Source organism: Callospermophilus lateralis, chromosome 4 (assembly GCF_048772815.1).
Source record: "Callospermophilus lateralis isolate mCalLat2 chromosome 4, mCalLat2.hap1, whole genome shotgun sequence".
Lineage (NCBI taxonomy): Eukaryota > Metazoa > Chordata > Mammalia > Rodentia > Sciuridae > Callospermophilus > Callospermophilus lateralis.
Genome location: NC_135308.1, coordinates 45,939,014 through 45,959,441, shown reverse-complemented (window position 1 = coordinate 45,959,441; position 20,428 = coordinate 45,939,014). Strand labels below are relative to the sequence as shown.

The following is a 20,428-nucleotide window of genomic DNA, read 5'->3' as shown; positions in this document are numbered from 1 at the left end:
TTTAAATTAGGATCTCTTGTTCATTAAGAGAAGATGTATTTGAAATTTCATCATTATTATGGGTATGATTTGGGTTAAAGGGATATAATGGGGGCTATATCAGAGGATAATGGTTTTTTGTTATTGTTTTTTGTTTTCTTTGGTACTGGGGATTGAAGCCAGGGAGCTTTAATACTGAGCTAAATCCCCAGCCCTTTTTATTTTTTATTTTGAGCTTTGAACTTGAGATCCTCCTGCCTCTCCCAAGCTGCTGGGATTACAGGTGTGCATCACTGTGCCCAGCAAGGATAATGTTTTTATAACAGTCTAAAAATCTTTGAAGAAGGCACATGGGAAAAGAATTCTTAGTGTTTACACAATATTCCCATAAGAAATCTCTGAACCAGAGGATGAATAAATGGTAAGAAAAAGAAACTCTTATACCAATCTATCAAGTCCTCACCACCACAAAAAAGACCCATTATAATGCTTCACTAAAGCATGTTTTAAAAATTGGCATAAAAGCACAATATAACTGGGAGTTTTAACTATCTGGACATCTGCAAGTATTAGATTTTACAGGTAGGGGAAGCGCCAGGTTAAATGTCTTTTAACTCAGCTAGTAAAAGGGAGAAAATAATTAGAATCAAGTTTTCCTTTAGTCCAACACTATTTCTACTTAACTATTCTGATTATTGAAATCACTAAAGATGAATAATAATAAATAAATTTATGTGGGGGGACTGGGGTTGTGACTCAGCAGTAGAGTGCCTGCCTTGAATGTGTGAGGCACTGGGTTCAATCCTTAGCACCACATTAAAAATAAATAAATAAATAAATAAATAAAGGTATGTGGTATTGTGTTACGTACAACTTAAAAAAAAAAAGTATGTGTAAAGAAGTAAGAAAAAGCAGAAGAAAATCTTAACAGTATATTAATTTTAATCAATTAAAATTGATTATTTGCCTATAAAGAAAACAGAATGAAGCATGAGGTATGAAAAATCTGGAAACTGTCACATGAAGAATTATTGAAAGAGTAGGTTATATTTATCCTAAAATAAGGGAAGATTTCTAGAGGGCAAGTTAGAAAGATAAAGTCCATGATAACTTGACTAGGGCTTAAGAAGAAGGGCTACATTATGTTCTAGTAGTTTGGTGACCCTAAAAAGAGATGTCTGTGCTCTCAACTCCAGAAGCAGAGTACTTTATCACAGCAATAGTATTTATATTAATGTTAATTTATATTAATGTGAATGTTACTTTATTTGAAAAAAAGTATTTCCAGATGTAATTAAGGTCTTGAGATGTGGAGATCAACCAGTATTATAGGAGTAGGCCCTAATCTCAATGCCAAATGTCCTCATAAGCACATAGAAGACAGACACAGAGAAGGTGGCAATATGAAGACACAAGAGGAGACTTTGAGAAGAGTAATTTGAGAAAAGTCAAGGCAGCTGAGAAGAGGCATGGAATAATTTCTCCCCTAAAGTTTGTGTAGGGTGTGCAGTCCTGAGCCACATTGATTTTAGACTTCTGAGGGAATATATTTCTGTTAGAACGGGTAAACATAAACCTAAATCAAATGGATTAAACATAGGGGCTGATCTTGACATAATTTAAATTACAACTATTCTATTACACTTGCCCCAAGTTCTAACAATCATCTTTCCAGCCTGGAGGACTGACATGGATGTTAAAAAGGTGATTCTTGAACCTAGGAGAATGACTTAATGACCTCTAAACACCCATTCTACAATTCCATGTACAACAATAATTGTTAAGGTCAGGTTCTTGTCATCAGTCCTTAATGCTAACCATGGTATAAAAGCATGCAGTATTAAGAACTCATGATTCTGTAGAAAAACAACAGCAAAAAATTTCTCAAAATAGAACAGAATAAACAGAATCCCAATTCAACAGCAAAAAATTTCTCAAAATAAAACAGAATAAACAGAATCCTAATTAATACATGGAACTGCAATGAAATGAATGCAATTTTTTTAAACAAACAATAGCAACAACAACAACAACAACAACAACAAAGACAACTTTGAGAATAATCTTTTGAAGTGGTTTCATGGTGTAAGATTTTTTTGTGTGTGTGGTACTAGATAAGTGCTCTACTATTGAACTATATCCCCACCTCTCATGATCTAAGTTTTCATGACTGATAAAAATGTATTGAGCAGGTCTGTTTATAAAGATAAAATAAAATAACAAAGACACTTACAGACAATTTTGGAGAGAAGTATAAAATTTTGGGCTCCCCTGGCTTTTAGGGAAATGTTACGAGTATTAAAATAGTTGTTAAGAAACAAAAAAGAAACAATGGCTGACAATTAATAACTTAATATTTAAAACATTCAAATATAAATAAAAGAATTACCTGTTCTGTTTCAAAGATATCCCGAAGGTGTTCAAGGCCAAGGCTTTTTAGGAACTGGCTGATATTCATGTCAAGACCTGCAACTAAAATAGAAATAAAATTTATTGGAAAGAATTTTATGAATCTAAAAGATGTTTCTGTTTAAAGTCATGGCTCTTGGACATGCTTGGCTATGCAAATGATTTTTACACAGCATGAAAAAATTCAGAATACATAAATTTAATTCAGATTAAGCTATCTCGAATTTAGTTGAGAAGTAAAAGCAGAGTACTTTATCACAGCAGAAGTATTTATATTAATTCTAATAATACAGTTAGTATAAATAGAACTAGAATACAGAATTATATAGGATAATTTAATGCTTCTAAAAAATTAAAAATCCAGATGTACAAGCTACTGTTTCACTTTTCATTCTTTAAATGACCTCTCAGTTGTTTTTCTGATGTAATTTCAGGAATAAGATTCACATAATAGTTTAATAAGATAGTACAGTTGGAAATAGACATACTGTACACACATATGCATACTACAAGCACAATGGACATACAGTTTACATAAATAAAAGCAAAATAGATGCTGAGGAACCTAGCAGCCTTCTATGAAGAAGCATTCCTTCTAAGGTGTTGTGTGTATACAAATTTAAAGACAAGATATTTTTAAATGAAGTTTTCAATCATTACCAATGGGAAAAAAATGAATCTGTTCCATTAAAGTATAAACAAGTAAGTGTTCACAGGTTATACTAACCTTCTCCCTCCTTCCTTTCTGCACCAGCTGCACCATCCCCTGCATTGGAGGCTCCTCCTACTGCCAACTCTGCTAAAGGGCCAGTGAGGTTATCTATGCTACTAGCAGCAGAGAGGCAGGAAGGGGTGGATGCTGGTGAGATCAGAGAGGCACTCACTACAGTTGCTTGAGGCTTAAAACAGGTAGGTAAGGCCTCAGGGGGCATGGCATCTATCAGCAAAGCTCTGATATCATCAGCCTAAAAATGAAGAAAACACAAAAATATTGTATTATAAATGTTAAGTTTTTCACCAAGTACCACCAAATGTTTTGTGAATTTTTTCTTTAATGACTGCCAGGCATGGAAACGGGTGTTGCAGTAACAAAAAACTAAGACATGGCTTTGGCTGGAGGCATGAAAGTTGGCATGGTCACTACTAGTGAAAGTTGAAAAATAAGCAATTGCTATTGAAGACTTAAGAAAGGGGGACCAATGTGTAGTAGAGTGTCTGACCACAGTGGCATACAATGTGTTCGAAAATGTAGAAAGCACAGGAAGATAAAAATGAACTAAAAAGTAATTTTTCAGTTCTAAGGAAATACATTCACCCAGATTGCTAGGTTTGAAAACAAAATTAGTCTTTCCTCCACAGCCTTTCTACTAGCAAAAAATTTCTCAAAATAAAAAATAACCTCAGACCAAAGATCATATCCAGAGGGCTGACAATAACACATGGTCTCAGAGTGAAAAACAAACAAAAAAATACAATTCTGAGACATGGATTTACAGGTAAAAGTCTTACCCAGGCCTTTAAGGTGGGAGATTGTGAATTCTCGGCTAGTACTGAAAGTGCTTCTAAGAATCATAAGGACATTGACTCATAGGACCTTGACTTTGAATCCAAATTAGAGAGGACTTGCTGAGAAGAAATTCGTGGGTGGGGCTTTTGTCTGATGAAGTGGCGTATAACTTGATAGGAAATTCAAACATTTATAACTGAATTATACCAGGAGGGACTAATGGGAATAGACAAATCAAAATAAAGAATGACTCAAGGTCCCCAAATTTCTAGGAGCATTCAGAAGGTTGAGAAAGCCTTTTAAGTATAAATATGGGCCATATCTATGGAAAGAGGACATAATCAAGAGTTCCAGAAAACCACTTCCTGGGTACAGAAGTGTGGCCTAATCAATGGTCACTCCCTGACTGCAGAGTACATGGCTCTGATAATATTTGCCTGTCTGGATTATGGCTCTGATAATATTTGCCTGACTGGATTCTGGAATTGCTATGTACCAGTGACAGCTAGCTACCTGTCCCCTCATTGGGATGAGTGTGAATAAAGTTAGAATGTGAGAGAAAATGTAAACGATTTGTGGCCATAGGGAGGGCAGTGGTAGATCAAATGGGGCCACACAATCTTCTTTTCTCCTTCCAGAGAAAATGGCATCTATTTCCCCAAATCTTTGAATGTGGGCTGTCCTCACAACTTGCTCTGCACAACAGAATGTGGTAGGAATGACAGGAGTCTGCTCTGAACAACAGAATGTGGTAGGAATGACAGGAGTCTTTAGGCTTAGCCTTTAAGAGAAATGGCAGCTTTTGCCCTTTCCTTTTTGATGATTGCATATTCATCCTATAAAAAAAATTCTATCAAGAATATTTAGTGATGAGACATAGAGAATTCTAGTCATTTATGCCAAGGCTCCAGGCATATAAGTGAAGCCATCTTTTATGTTCCTACTTTAGTCACCCGGCATGTGCAGCTGCACAAGTGACCCCAGGTGAGTTCATCATAAGAACCTCCTAGTTATTGTTCAGAATCATGAGAGGTAATAAATCATTATTTTAGAGCCATTAAATGCTGTGAAATAGTCTACTGTTCAGCAATACATAAATGAAACAGAATATGGAAAAATATCTCTGGCTTAAAGATTATAAATTATTGTGACTATTAATTAACTTCCCTGATTTTCAAAAAGTTTAGGGAAGGCAATACAATGTTTAACTTAGCAATTAAATAATATTAATCACAAAAATTTAACTCATGGTTTTGAAAATACTTGTATGAAATTTACTTTTCCCTTTTCATAAGAATAATATACTATCTAGACTGAATTTTTCTTTGATGATTTCATAGATATGTTACCTCAAATATCAGCTGTGCTATATCATAGTAATTCCTTGAGGACACATGTTACAAACATGGTTTCCTATGATTCACAGTCCCTTTCCCTATAAGCTAAGAGGGTAAGGTAATTAAGCTTACTGCTTAGTTTGTCTTAACAGTTTTAAATTATAATATAAAAATTTCAGAAGGAAATCTGTTCTTGTCCTAAACAGAACAAGCATTACTAAAGATAAAATAGCTGAGCCCTAGAAAGTAACATTAACTCTCAAACTGTAATCGCAATACTGAATATCTGAAATAAGAACTTACTGTTGCCAGATCTAAAGGTGTTTGACCTTCTTGGTTCTTCATAGTTGGATCGGCGCCATGTGCTAGGAGTAGGGCACATAACTGTGTCCTTCCTTTCTGGGCTGCTTCATGGAGAGGAGTAAATGCCCATTTATCTGTTGCATTTACACACGTGTTATATTTTATCAGTAATGCTGCTATGTCAACATGCTGAGGACAAACAAAAAGGATGCAAAGAGTTAAGAATGAGATCACCTGGTAAAGCTCCATCATGTCTACTTGTTTCTATTTAGCAATTCATTCTATTTATGCCTGTATTCTCATCCTTAAAAGAAGTTTCTTCTACCAAAAAAAAAAAAAAAAAGATATTGTCTTTTCTTGCTTTCTCAAAAAAAATCTCAATTCCACAATTATTCTTTAACCTATAATTTTGCATGGGCTTTATTATAAAGATTCATTCTTCTAACACATTCTGGTCTATCTTAAAAACAAATTTAAAAAATAAACTTATACCTGGATCCTAGGTTCTCAGGTCTTTGGTTAACAGTTTACTGTACCTGCTAAACTTTTCAAACAAACATTTTATACCCAGTGCTTCTCTTCTGATATTCCCATTTTTCTTCTAACCTACTTTATGATCTGATTATTAAAGGATTCTCAACCTTTTTCTCTACAGACTTTGGGAAAATAGCATAGGAAAACAACATTTTATAAAAATTGGTTATGTCCAAAATGATTTAGGGATGAAGAAAAAGTGGGTAGCAGTCACACTAACAACATGGGCATGAGTATGTGTATAGAAGAATGAAAACGAAGGGAAAATGTGAGAACTTTTGGAGGAAAAACAATTCTGTTTGGAAAAGTTCACTACAAAAGAATTTGGACTACAAAGAAGAGTGATCAAACACTCAAAAGACGATTATATTTTAGCAGGAAGTTAGCAGATTGAAAAATAAAGACAGAACTACTAACAGATACTGGCTAGAAAAAGTTTAAGTAGGAATGGAACTATAAGATAAGTTCACTTGGGGAAGGTGGCTCTTGAGGAAAAACACTAAATTAATAATGTTTTTAAAATAGTTTAATAGAAAAGGTTGGAGCAAGATAAGAGGCCATCATTTATTTACTTACTGTCTCCTAACCAATTCAACCAGCAACCAAATATTTACTGAACACTTATTAGAAGACTGGCACTGGAGGTAGGAACTCTGGAGGTATTACAAAATTGATACTGAATTTATAGCCATAGCTACTTGATAAATGAGCTCACTAATAAAAATACAGAAAAAAAACAATTAGGAGGATAAAGCCTTGAAAACAATAATATTTTGGAAAAGGAGAGTCAAAAAACAGTACTCAGAGGGGACAAAAGGGGAAATAACTATGGAAGAATTGTAATGAAGGAGAAAGTTCTGAACAGAGCAGATTCTCTCAAATAGTAAGAGCTCTATATAGCAAAGTTTTCAGCTTCTTCTTAAGCTTTAAAAGTAATCAATTAAGGGTCTGGGGCTCAGCAGTAGTGCACTTGCCTGGCATGTGTGAGGCACTGGATTTGATTCTCAGCATTGCATATAAATAAATAAAATGAAAGTCTACCAACAACTTAAAACATATTTTAAAAAAATCAATTAAGCCCATGAATTATCAATTCAATATCAGACTTTAAAAAATACTAAAAATAGGGGCTAGAGTTGTTATATTTAAAAAAAACATTAAAAATAACTTGTATATTTTTATAAACACATTTAGGAATGTTAAGCTGGTTACCACTCAAGTGTTTCTGAAATCCATTTCAACTCCAATACTCTATAATATATTTTGTGTGACTGGCACATTTATATTCCTTATTGATAAGGGGAACTTTTTTGGGGAGTACCACTTTTGACAAGAAATTCAGATGCACAGTAACTGTTGATAATACATATTTAACTCATGCTTTTGTTCAACTACAATATATTGGACTTTTTGAGGCTGAGATCTCTGAAAATGCAGATGGGGAAGACAGACATCCAAAGATAGGATTTAAGGAATATTATTTCATATCTTCTTTAAATAGTTTTTTCTGCTACCTTGAAAACACATACTTTGAAAAAGAACAGGCATTTTTTCTGAACTAATATTTTAAAAAAATATAGGGCTGGAGATGTGGCTCAAGCAGTAGCGTGAACATGTGTGCGGCCAGGGTTCGATCCTCAGCACCACATACAAACAAAGATGTTGTGTCCGCCGATAACTAAAAAAAATAAAAATATTAAAAAAAATTCTCTCTCTCTCTTTAAAAAAATATAATACAGATATTTACTGATCTTAGGAATCATAATTTCAGGAAAAAAAATAAAGAAAATTTATCTTAAAGGGACAGATCTACCAACTCCTTAAGAAAAGCTTCCTATTGCTGAAAATATAAAGAAGAAAAAAATAAAAATGCAGCATAAGCAGATTAGGAATTCAATTGAACAGGCTATGTTTTGCGGTCCTTCTCAGACTATGAGATAATTTTAAAATTAATTTTATAGTTTAATTATTTTTAGACTTTGTAACAGAAGATGAAAATAGAGGTACCATCTTTGGCACTGTCAAAATCGTTTAATACAAAAACCTAAAAAATCATTTAATACAAAAACCTCCCTTACTAAGAGGATATATGTTGCAAAAAGCAACTTTTGTTCAGTTAATCCAAAACCATGGAATACATTTCAATGTTCTCCTGAGTCAGGTTATAGCTAAACTGTTTCTGTTTCTGATGATTAATTTTATTTTATTCCCATGTTTGCTGGCAGAATAATAAAATTTGGTAGACTACATAGATTTCTAAAATTGGAGAGTGCAAAGAAAATTACATGTTTGTGTGAGCATGTGTATAAAATGAATTGTACAGCTGGTATCGGTGTGTATTATTAAACTTTCCTTACTGAATTTATGGTTTATGCTTAGAGAAACCAATTACATGTTTGCTAAATTTGTTGACAAATGTCTGAAAGAACAATGAACAGGAAGAAGTACATTACTACCCAAGTAGACTGAAAAACACAATTCTTAACCTCTTTAATTCTTTTAAGTAGCTACACTACTGGGGCAAAAATAGTAACTGAAAATTAAGGGTGACAAATGCAATAAGCTGCAGCTCAGTTCTATTCACCATGCAAGAGCAAAGTACTGAACTGGAAGGTCTAGAAAAGAAATGGAACCCTTTTGGAATGTTTCCAGGAGAGCAAATTTAACAGGGTTTCAGAATTCAGCTACAATACACAATGCTTTAAAAGACAAACAACATAAAGAGACTGGAAAGGCTTTAATTTATATTTAGAAATGTGGGAAGTAGGGTGAAGAGAAACATGCTTGGGCTCCTGCTAAAGCTCTATCACAATGATCTTATAAAATTCCTCAAATATTACACATTTTAGGAAAAATACAAGAAAACAAAGGAGTTGAGGGAGAAAATGAACCAGACAACAAACTGCATGCTTTGTGGTAATAAGTGTCAATGAAACATTTACATTTATTGACTAGCAGAAAAATTAATGTCCTGTGTTACGTACATTAAAAAATAACACAACATATTATAATATAAAGAACACTAAACAGAATAAGGTACATTGTCATTAATATAGACTCTTAAACTTCTTAAAGTATGTATATATTTTATACATTTGGAAAAACTAAGGTGGTAAGTCCTTTTTATATAACAAAGACACACAGAGAGCAGACTAAGCTTTCTAGAGGAAAAAAATGTGTGTCAAGGAATAATCACCAATAAATAACTGCACAAGTAAATAAACTTCATGTATTTTCAGATATTTTATATTATTACTTTACCTGCAGGCTAGTAAATTAATCTGTGTCTATTTAATATTGATGTTGAGTTAGAAAAATACATGGATTATTCCTAGGCTGTTTGTAGAAGTGACATGAAGCCCTTGTTCTGACCAGCTGCTCTACCAATAGTATTACTTACACTTCTATAGTGGCTTGAGAGGGGGGCAGGAGGGAGGCTCCTTATGCACTTATTTAATCATTGTAATAACCCTGTAAAGGTTAAAAGGTTAAGAAAGAAGTGAAGATTTGGAAAAAATAAAACACTTGCTAAAGGCTGCTGAGTTATTGAACAATAAGAGGAAAGATTAGATCCTGGATGTTCAGATCCCAATTTCAGGTTTTTCCATGACTACAGATGCCTGCAGGATCTTGCTAGACTGAAATACAAGAGCCATTTTCCTGACAAGCTGAGAATGGGAAAGTATGGTATTAGGGCAAAACCATCTAAGTCAAGATTGTTGGGTAACACTACACTAAACTACCCTACAAATTGTTTTGCTTTTAGTATAGAACCCTTTATTCAAGATGAAGTACCACAAAAGTCTATTCTACAAGTGATGATTTCAGGGCAAGTGTATCCATAAATACCATGAGGACAGGTCAGTTCCAAACATCACTGAGACATATATAATAGAAACAGAGTTTTCCCATCCTAATAGAGTAATGCATAGTGTGGTCCAATTTTCATTAAAATATTTAGCCAAGGCCTAGGTATATGGCATGAATAAAAAGGAACTTTGGAAACATATAGATTTATATACCTACAGATAATAAAAATCTCCCTTTATATTCCCATTTGTTAAAGATGACAAAGTACCTGATAGTCACTGTAAGGTAAAATGTCATTGTTAAAAATGCATTTAATATACCTGATCTACTGAAATCACAGCTAAGCAACATAGTATCCTGTAGAGTACTGGTTATTTCCCTTAGGATCAAGAGGCTGCCTGGGAGATGGGACTTGCTGCCATATCATATACCATATGTCTCTAGTCTAGAAAAAAATTGAAGTTTGAAGTACGGTTTCTACTGATGTGTAGCACTTTGGCTCCACTATAAAGTTGAAAGATCTTAAACTGAACTAGTGGAGTCAAGGACTATGTACGGTGTTAACATCAGTCCCCAGTTTAATTGAGAGTGACAGTAATATTGATTTCATATAGTTACTGATAATAGATTACAGGTTTGCAAATAATATTAATTACTTTGTAGAGCAGAGATTCTCAATGGAGAAGATGACCTTATTTACTGCCAAGTGACAATCACTATGTGTCATGAGAGCGATGGGTTGCACGTGTTAAAAAACAAAAATGGCAAAGGGAAAAAAACCCCAAAAGGTCAAGAATCCATCAAAGAATAGGTGTTAAATTCATAGTATAAGGTGTTAAATTCATAGTATGTAGTCATTAACTCAGAGATATTTGAATTTACTAGTTACATTCATGAAGGATTTTTAGAGTGACTCAAATAATCCACCCTACACAATGAGGAAAAACACTTGCTATAAACATATCACGTAGCTCACTTGCATTCTTCAGTACAAAGATGAGATGAATCAGGTAGATCAAAACCTCTATACAGCTTGGAGAATTTTTTGTTCATTTTCACTTTAGTAAGATGACTTCATTTACAAAGAACCAAGCAGAAGGGATTTGATAACAAAAAGTAAAACTTAAAAAGAGATAGTAAAAAAAATGTTCATTATTTTTTCTCACCTGGTATTAGAAAAGAAGAACAAAAATTGTGGATCATGAGGAAATGAGTTTATGAATATAGAACCTTGGGCTGGTTGTTACACTGAATACATTACTACACCCCTCTTCAGCTAATGACAAGATGTTTTCAAGATAGCATGAAAGAATGCATACTGCATTGCTCTTTAGCCACAAAGGAGAACCACTATAAATTCTATTCCCTCAGAATGGTTATCAAATGACATGCATGTAGAGATGGGCTCGGGGGCACAAGCTTGTATTCCTAGGGATTCAGGAGGCTGAGGCAGGAGAACTTTAAGTTCAAGGCCAGCCTCTGCAACTTTATGAGGCCCTAAGGCAACTTTGCAAGACCCTGTCTCAAAATAAAAATGAAAAGGGCTGGAGACATAGTTCAGAGGTAAAATGCCACAGAGTACTAAACAAAACAAAACAAAACAAAACAAAACAAAAAACATAACAAAACACACACACACATGCAGTATAATAAGTCAACATTTTTCCATGAAAATGAGGACCAAATTAAATTCTTTATCCTCTGGGACAGCCATGAAGATTGTGAAAGAAGATGAATGATGGATAGAACTTCCTTATATCTATAATATATGAGGATTAATGTCATCTATACAACTAAAACCACAACAGAAGCTTTATTATGTCAGATCATTACTGTAATTCTACTGCCACTACCTATCTTTACTCACTAGCAGGTTTTCACAGAAGAGAAGATTCCCATTCAAGTTCTACTGATCTCATCAGCTTTATCAACTCTTAAGTGAAGCTTAGCAAAGTAAAATTCAATAAAATTCAATATAAAATTCAGTAAAATTCAATATAGAGAAGGAGGATCATGTTAAGAAGTACTACAAATTAGTTTTTAAATGATACACATGTGTAGTTGTAATTTAACAGTAAAGTAATTATACATAAATGTATGTGCAGTATGTTAGCAACAAATATTTAGCATACCTGATTTTCAGTGCAATGAAACTGTAAATTTTATTGTCAAGTAAGGTCAGAAGAAAATTCTGAAATTTTTAATAAAAGATGTAATCATCTTTAAAAGACAATTTTAAATGCAATTTAAAAGATTTTAGGACTAACAATGTATTTAATTAATGCATTAAATTAAATGTATTTCAATTAATTTACATTATATTTGGAAGTAGTTTTCTTTCTTGTTTGTTCAAAACTGGATTGTTTGCTTTCTTTAAAAGCATTTCCACTCAGATTTATCATCTCCCTGAAATATTGATCTTTACAGAAAGGATTAAGAACACAGAAGGTATTATCGCAAGGGAGAAGAGAATAGGAAGGGAGAATATGGAAATCATGGTAATTAGTTTGGTTATTTACAATTCATCAGATTTTTGCAAATTTATACACCATCCTCAACAATAGTGAATCCAACTGTGAGAACTCCAGGTATGTACAATCTGGCATTAGTGGATTTCTAAAGTCCAATTAGTGATCACTTGGAAGAATAGACAAGAACATGAGCAATTGTTATTCTACTGCTGTGAGGGATCAGACCTGAGTGGGCCTTGGTTACTAACTTACAGTTAATTCAGAAAAGCAGCACCAAGGCATTACGATACACTCCTCTTCCAATTAATAGTAGTTATAGTGGTTGGAAGGATGGCACTGGAATTGCACTTTGGGGTTTTAGTTATTCATCCTCTGGAATTATGTATATAAATTGCTCAACCACTCACTCAAACATTTTTAAGATGTTGATAATAGCATAAACCACCATAACTTCCATGCCTATATAGGAGCCTCCTGATTTTATAGCTTCTAAAATCTGCTGGTAGAGTTAATAAATATTATCTATATCCATAAATATTAACTTAGTACTCATTACATACCTGTTCTTGTGCTAGATAAGATGGAGAGATCAGAGAGTGTTAAAAAGTGTGGTTGTTGATCAAAAAAGATTAAAACTGTGCTAAATTATGCTACTGATTGGATATCTACTTATTTAATGTGTAGTATATATTTAAAAAAGCAGTAAATGCCAGGGAAGTTTTGTAGACATTAACTTTAGAATGCTCACCCCATAAGATGCTGCATTGTGAAGAGGAATTAAACCACCTTTGTCTTGGGCATTAACATCTGCTCCATGCTCTAAAAGATATTCAGCTACTTCCAAGTTATTGTAGCCTGCTATTAAGAGTAAAAAAGGCAAACATGTCAGCTAAAGAAAAAAAAATACATATGTGTACATCTATTCATATGTTATTAATTATCTTGTGAAAGACCAGGTAATTAAGATTTTAATTCTTTTTGCTTTAGAAGCTAATACTATTATTACATAATTGAAAATTTTCAAAGTAAGAAATTATACAAAATTATGTCAATCATTTCATCTTTTGATAAACTGTATTAGGTATCCAAGTAAGGAAAAGAGATTTGGATGCACTTGTGATGCTTACCTGCCAGGTGCAGAGGAGTTGAATTTCTGCCCTGAGTGTCTCTACAGTTGATATTCTCTGGCGTACACAGCTTCTGCACTCTTGCCAGGCAGCCCTTCTTGGCAGCATCCAACAAGGCAGCATCCCCTCTCAGTAAGTCCTGAATATCTGTGTCTCCTTCTTTTACTAAATCGAGAGGTGTGTTTCCATCTCTGTTCTTTTTAGTTGGATCTGCTCCATGCTACAAAGAAGAAAAACCAAATGGGTTTGTGTTTTCTGTAGTAGCTTTCTGTCAGTTGGAAGTTGGGTGGGTAGCATGTACATATTTATTTAACATATTCCACTTTCATTCACCATGGGAGAAAAGATATCTGTTCTGTATGTGTTTTTTTAAAAAAGAAGCCACATCCTGCTTTTGTTCATTCCCTACTTAGCAATGTATTGGATCAGCTTCTAAGCACTACTTAACCCAAGGCTGAGAATCAATGGTGATGATGGAATAGGGGAGGGTGTCGAGTATCTTTTACTCATCACAAAATATACTTTTTTCTCAGATTCCTAGTTATCTTTTTGGAAAAGCTCTTGTCCATTTAAGAACGTCCTGGATGTTAACTCTCACAAGATTTCAATTACATAAAGATATTCAGTGGGTATCATGAAAAAAAAAAATAGAGAAAAAGAAGATTACATCAGTGGAAAAAGTACTTAATTCTAAATGCCATCAGTAAAGAAAAAGTTTGATAACTTTTTAAATTTTACCACCTATTTTGAAGCTAAGCAAAAATGTGTTAAAAATAACCTAGATATAAAAAGTTTAACCACCCATACCTATAAAATAAATAAAAGTCAAGAATTTTAATTTTAGAAACAACACAGACTGCTCTTGACCCACTATGGAAATTTGGAATAAATCAACTTAGAAACTAGATTAACAATGACATGGAAGTTATTTCTTACCAGTCAGTTGTAATAAAAATGATTATTAAATACAACGTTTTTCTGAAGAGTCATAAGAACAACTCTGATATCAGAAAAATGGTGGGAAAAATTTAATAATTTCTAACCAGAACAATTTTTCCCTGTACCATTTTTTGATATTAATATTGGAAATATTAGATAAACAACACAAACTAAATCAACTCTTCAAAACCCACTTTGATGAAACGACTTTAATCAAATTCACTTAGACACTTCAAGGACTACTCAGAACTATAGACATATCATGATACTAAAACATTTCTCTGTGAAAGAGAAAATGGAAGTGGTTTCTATAGCACTTATTCTTTTTAAATTTTTTTTTTTTTAGTTGTCAATGGACCTTTATTTTATTTATTTATATGCAGTGCTGAGAATCAAACCCAGTGCCTCACACATGCTCGGCAAGCCCTTACTGCTGAGCCACAACCTCAGCCCCTACAGCACTTATTCTTAATAGAACAAAGTTCTGATTCAAGTTTAATCACCAAAAACCAAATGTTTGTGTTTTTAGAACTTTTAAAACCACATACTTTTAAAAGGAGCTTGCAGATTTCATATTTTCCTTTAGCTGCTGCTTCATGTAGAGGGGTAAATTTCCATAAGTCCGCCACATTGACAGAAGCTCCATGCCTCACTAAAAGCTCAGCTACCTCATAGTGTCCATAGGAACAGGCATTATGAAGGGGCACCAAGCCGCTAAAACAAAGACACATACACATTACTTTAAAGTTCTAAAACAAATTCTTGAGTTAAAATGATTTTTATAATACAAATACTGCTCTTATGGCACTGACTATACTGAATAATGGATCAAAAAGAAATCCTTTTTTTGGTTTTTAAGATGAAGCATTTATTTATTTCTAAACAAGAATGAATCATTTTAAAAATGTTTCTTTTCACAGAAGGACTTTTCTCTTTCTTTGGCATGGATATACACATCACAGCAATCATTACCACTAAAATACATATAGAAATAGAGAATAAAACTCCATCAAAACTTTTAATTTAGATTTTCTCACTGGCAACATAAAATTATATATTACAAAGTGATTTCCAGAATAATTAATAATCAGTTTTATCATTTCGATTTTCTTCTTTTTGGGTTTATGAAAATTGCATGCTTACCTGTAAAATATACAATGTAACCATTATTTACTTAAAAGATACACGGTTCAATTCTACTTAGAAATTCTAAGTTCTATCTTTTGTTTTTGTTTCGTATTTTAAAATTTGCACTGATTCTATAATGATTTTGACAGATAGATTTAAATATTAAGGTGCCAAAGAATGAAAACTCACATTCCAAGTGATTCAGAAAGGAATTCACTAAGGAAAATAATGATGCTAATTATAAATTTTAGTCAGAAGAGAGACTCTAGTAGCCTCAACTTATAAGCAAACTATTCTGGGATGACCAAGTTCTGATTAGAAAGCAATTGGCATTCTAAAAGCACAAAAAGATGCCCCATAAAAAAGAGTGCATCAAAAGGGTAAGTTTATATTGCACTTCAGACAGAACAAAAACAAGATATCAAGTGTCTTTTTATTTAGAGATCAGTGCCTTTTAAAAAAGTGTTTTGTGATGAAATATGCTGGGTGCTAAAATAAGCAATAGTAACAAAAATTTGTTTCTCTCCAATGCAGCATAATATTTTGAAAGAGTCAGTGACATTGCTGTTGAATATTTATGTCTGATGTGTCCCTTTAAAAAAATAAACACATAATGATTAACTGAAGCCTAAATCATATAGTTTAATTCTACAGCACTCTGCTGTGTAACTGCACAGGAGGTGCTGGCTTATTTTGAGATTATGAAATTAATACACAATATGAAAATTCATTTCAGTCATATTCTCCTCTCACGTTTCTAATTTACTTCTATGGCTGCTTTAAGCTTTTTCCAGGAAAAGTTAAATAATTTATCAAACTAATAATAAAAATAAAGAATATTTTAAAATTAATAAAAATAAAATTGTTTCTTTAACTACTAATGACTCTGGGATGGATGGTTAAAGAAAGAGATTATACATTTTTAATACCAAAAAAACAGATAAATAGCATATCACAAACTATATGAAAACATTCATAAAATGTAATAAAATACTAAATATAGGCATTAAAAAGAAGAAAGAAACTATTAAATACTGATAAGGAAAGATATTCAAGATACACCACTGGGTGAAAAAAATTACACTTCAAAGTAGACTATAGAATGACATCATCATCATCAACTGTGTTTTTCACATAGCTGAAAAATTACATATTAAAAATATTAATGCTCGTATTTCTAGGGGATAAGCTAATGGAATTTTTACTTTCTATACTGTACATTTCTGTTTTAACTTACAATTTAAGCAGCAAAAAATGTATATTATTTTGAGACAGGGCCAAGTTAAAATGCAGAGGCTAGCCTCCTGCATGTAATTCTCTTGCCACAATCTCCTAAGTAGCTGGGATTACAACTGCGCACTACCAGAACCAGCCTTTTTTTTTTTTTTTTTTCCCTTTTGGTAGTACTGGGTTCAAACCCAGGGGTCCTTTACCACTTAGAGATCATATGAAAAATGATTAGCCCTTTAATTAATTAATTAATTTATTTTTAAAATTTTGAGACAGCATCTCACTAAATTGCAGAGATTGGCTTTGAACTTGGGATCCTCCTGCTTCAGCCTCCTGAGTAGCTGGGATTACAGGTGTGCACCACCACATCTGGCTTCATATGAGTGTTTTTCAATGGAGATAAAGCTAAGACTTCATTTTTTTTTTTTTTTTATGAAGTATGAAGAGAATAAATCCCAAATAGCTAAATTTTAACACATACCCTTTGTCTTTGGCATGGACATCGGCACCATGGTGTAGAAGGTACTCCACAACAGACACACGATTATAGCCTGCTGCAAAGTGTAAGGGTGTAGAATGGCGGCCTTCTAGATCTCTGCAATTCACATTTTGAGGGCTGCAAAGTTGCTTTAATAGTGCGTACATAAACACAAAAAGGTCATTAACATTTATTCATAGATTTTGCTGTAATAGATTGTAACATCTTGGATATGCTGTGATTTTATAATGAATATTTATTTCCAAAGATTAGATATTACAAATGATATTAAAACTGGCATTATGTTTTGCTTTATAGTGACTATTAATACTTCTAACTATGTACAGAGTAAATCAATCACTGTTAACATTCCTAGTCCAAATCCTAATCAATAAAACTCAAAATAAAGTAGGCATCTCTAAGTATAAGAAGTCTTCCCTCTTCATTTTTGTATGTCTTTCTTCCCCCACAACTGCTTGTCTTAACATATCTGCTTCTAGTAGAATGCTCTTAGCCATTCTCTGTTCAACTAAGAACTCTGGGTGACTGCAGAACCAAAGTTCCTGTCCCCTCTAACATTGATCAAGTAAGCAAAAGCTTACTGGAAATAATATTTTTCTGGGGGCTAGGGTTGTGGCTCAGTGGTAGAGCGCTCGCCTAGCATGTGCGAGGCCCTGGGTTCGATCCTCAGCACCACATAAAAATAAAATAAAGGTATTGTGTCCAACTACAATTCAAAAATAAAATTAAAAAAAAATATATTTTTCTGTTTGGGTCACTCACTTGGCCCTGATCCACTATAGCAAAGACATGCAGTCAACAATGGTTTCTTGAGTTGGAGGAGAATGTTTAACTCTACAAGTCAAACTGTACTTTGGCCTTTCCAAGATGAACCTCCAAATCTCCTATCTCCTTTGAATGTCATTTCAGCACAATATAAATTACAGGCTCCATTGTATTGGTTTCAAAGAGTAAGATGCAAAGAAAGAACAAAAGGCTATATCACCAGTGGTGATAAAAATCTATTTAAAAAATTATTTGTTCTTTTTAGTTATACATGACAGTAGAATGTATTTTGACATATTATACAGTCATAATTTGGATCCCGTTCTTGTGGTTGTACATGATGTGGAGTTTCACTGGTTGTATATTCATATATGAATGTAAGAAAGTTATGTCTGATTCATTCTACCGTCTTTCCTATACTCCTGTAATAATATTTCAATAATTTACAGCTTAAAAGAACAACAGATTCTTTCAGTGAGAGAACTGTCTGTAAAGCTTGCTTCCACTCCTGCCACTGCAACAAGCTATTAGTACATACAAACTAAGAACCTGAAAGATCTCTTTTTAGTGATATTGAATAGGGATGCTATGGTTTGAATGTGTCCCTCCAAAATTTGTGTTGAAACTTAATCTTCAATACAACAGTATCGAGAGGCGAGGGATTAGGCCATGGGTACTCCTCTCTCATGACTGGGATTAAGACTTTTTTATAAAAGAGGTTACACACAGTGCTCTCTCCTTTTTCCCCTTCTGCCATGTGAGGATACAACATTTTGTTCCCTCCAAAGAATATGGCAACAAGGTGACACCTTAAAAGCAAAACACTGGCCCCATCCAGACACTAAACCTGATCATGCCTGGATCTTAGACTTCCCTGCCTCTAGATCTAAGAGAAATAAATTACCATTGCTTATAAATTACCTAGTCTATGATATTTCATTATAGAAGCACAAATGGACTAAACAAACATTCACAAAGGTAGGATAAAAACAAGGGCTTTCAGGTGGTACAATTTTTAGGAAGAAGTCTAGCTAGTGAAAGAGAGCTCATAAGCTCATCAACTCTAAATGGGAATTAAAATCTAAAGCCCCGTTTAAAAAAAAAAAAATTGATCTGGTCAGGTCAAATATCTTGTCTTTAGCCACGTTAATAGATGAATAACAGAACCAATAAACAAAACCAAGTGAAAATGAATAAATTAATATATAAACTAAAAAGAAAAGCTGTAAAGATGGGTAGTAAGCACGTTCTATGGAGTCTTTTTAAAAAAAATCTTTATTTTTTAGTTGTAGTTGGACACAATAGCTATATTCTGTTTATTTATTTTTTTTATGTGGTGCTGAGTATCGAATCCAGGGCCTTGCATGTGCTAGGCGAGTGCTCTTCTGCTGAGCTGCAACCCCAGCTCATAATGGAGTCTTATATAATTGAAACTGCTTTCTGATATTGCTGCTCCCCAACCCCCACCACCATTTTAACATTCTAAATGCTTATTATTACTTTTACAGAAAATACTGAAAATTAGGAATGAGGCAGGTAATGAAACACACATACACATAAATGCCAATCCTGCTCATTAAATACTTGCTTTTTGAATATTTAAGTTCCTTTTCTCCATTCCATTTCATTTATTTTTGAATGCCAAAGCAATTTTATATTCTTCTTACTTTTCATCACAATTTCAACTGCTTTACTCAGCAAACAGCCTTTTCTCCTAATACTTCTCATACTTCCTAAAGCCTCTTGGGAAAGCAATTTACCAGACCTAATACTCATTTAATTTGTGCTTTGTTTCCTTTTGACATTTGCACTCCACTGACAAAATTAACTTTGGCCTTCACTGTGAATGTGTTGTTGAGGCAACTTGAAAGTTATAGTATATATTTGCTTGTTACATACAAAACACATGAAATTAACATGGAAACAAAAACAAAGCCATAATTCTTGTTTTGCTAACTTTATCCCTAAATGAATAATCACAGATGGCAATTAGGTCTTCTTTATTAAAGAAAGACATATTCAATATTAGAATTTCATATTTGAAAAAGTTTAGTCTATAATCTTTTTTCTATAATACAAATAAAGAGTGATAAAATTTTGAAAACTCTTCTTGTGCATATAAACAATGCCTAATGATTAAGGGACCATAAGAATGCCTTCTTAAAACAAATATGAGTCTGGAAAAATATTGAGAAACATAATTTTAAACATTATCCTACTAATGCCTTCATTTAAACTGGTTTACCTATTTGTGAATATGATCTAAAATAACAGCACTTTAATTAATACAAGTGAAAATGAACAGCTTTCATGCAACCTGAAGAAAAATGATTAAAAAGTATGCTTATCTTTTCTTCTGCTTCTACATGGTACTTGCTGGGAAATCCTTG

The 20,428-nt window shown here is 33.2% G+C and overlaps 1 protein-coding gene across 2 annotated transcripts in view; it reads right to left on the bottom strand.

Moving 5' to 3' along the window:
• The window catches only part of Tnks (tankyrase), a 199,538-nt gene that overhangs the window by 24,486 nt on the left and 154,624 nt on the right, over positions 1–20,428 (bottom strand). For both annotated transcript variants that reach the window (XM_076853776.1, XM_076853777.1), the window contains exons 14-20: positions 17,256–17,401; positions 14,965–15,130; positions 13,478–13,697; positions 13,099–13,208; positions 5,536–5,724; positions 3,116–3,353; positions 2,369–2,451 (exon numbers count right to left, since the gene is read on the bottom strand). In XM_076853776.1, the coding sequence (XP_076709891.1) occupies positions 2,369–2,451; positions 3,116–3,353; positions 5,536–5,724; positions 13,099–13,208; positions 13,478–13,697; positions 14,965–15,130; positions 17,256–17,401 (1,152 nt within the window). The remainder of the gene's footprint in view (positions 1–2,368; positions 2,452–3,115; positions 3,354–5,535; positions 5,725–13,098; positions 13,209–13,477; positions 13,698–14,964; positions 15,131–17,255; positions 17,402–20,428) is intronic.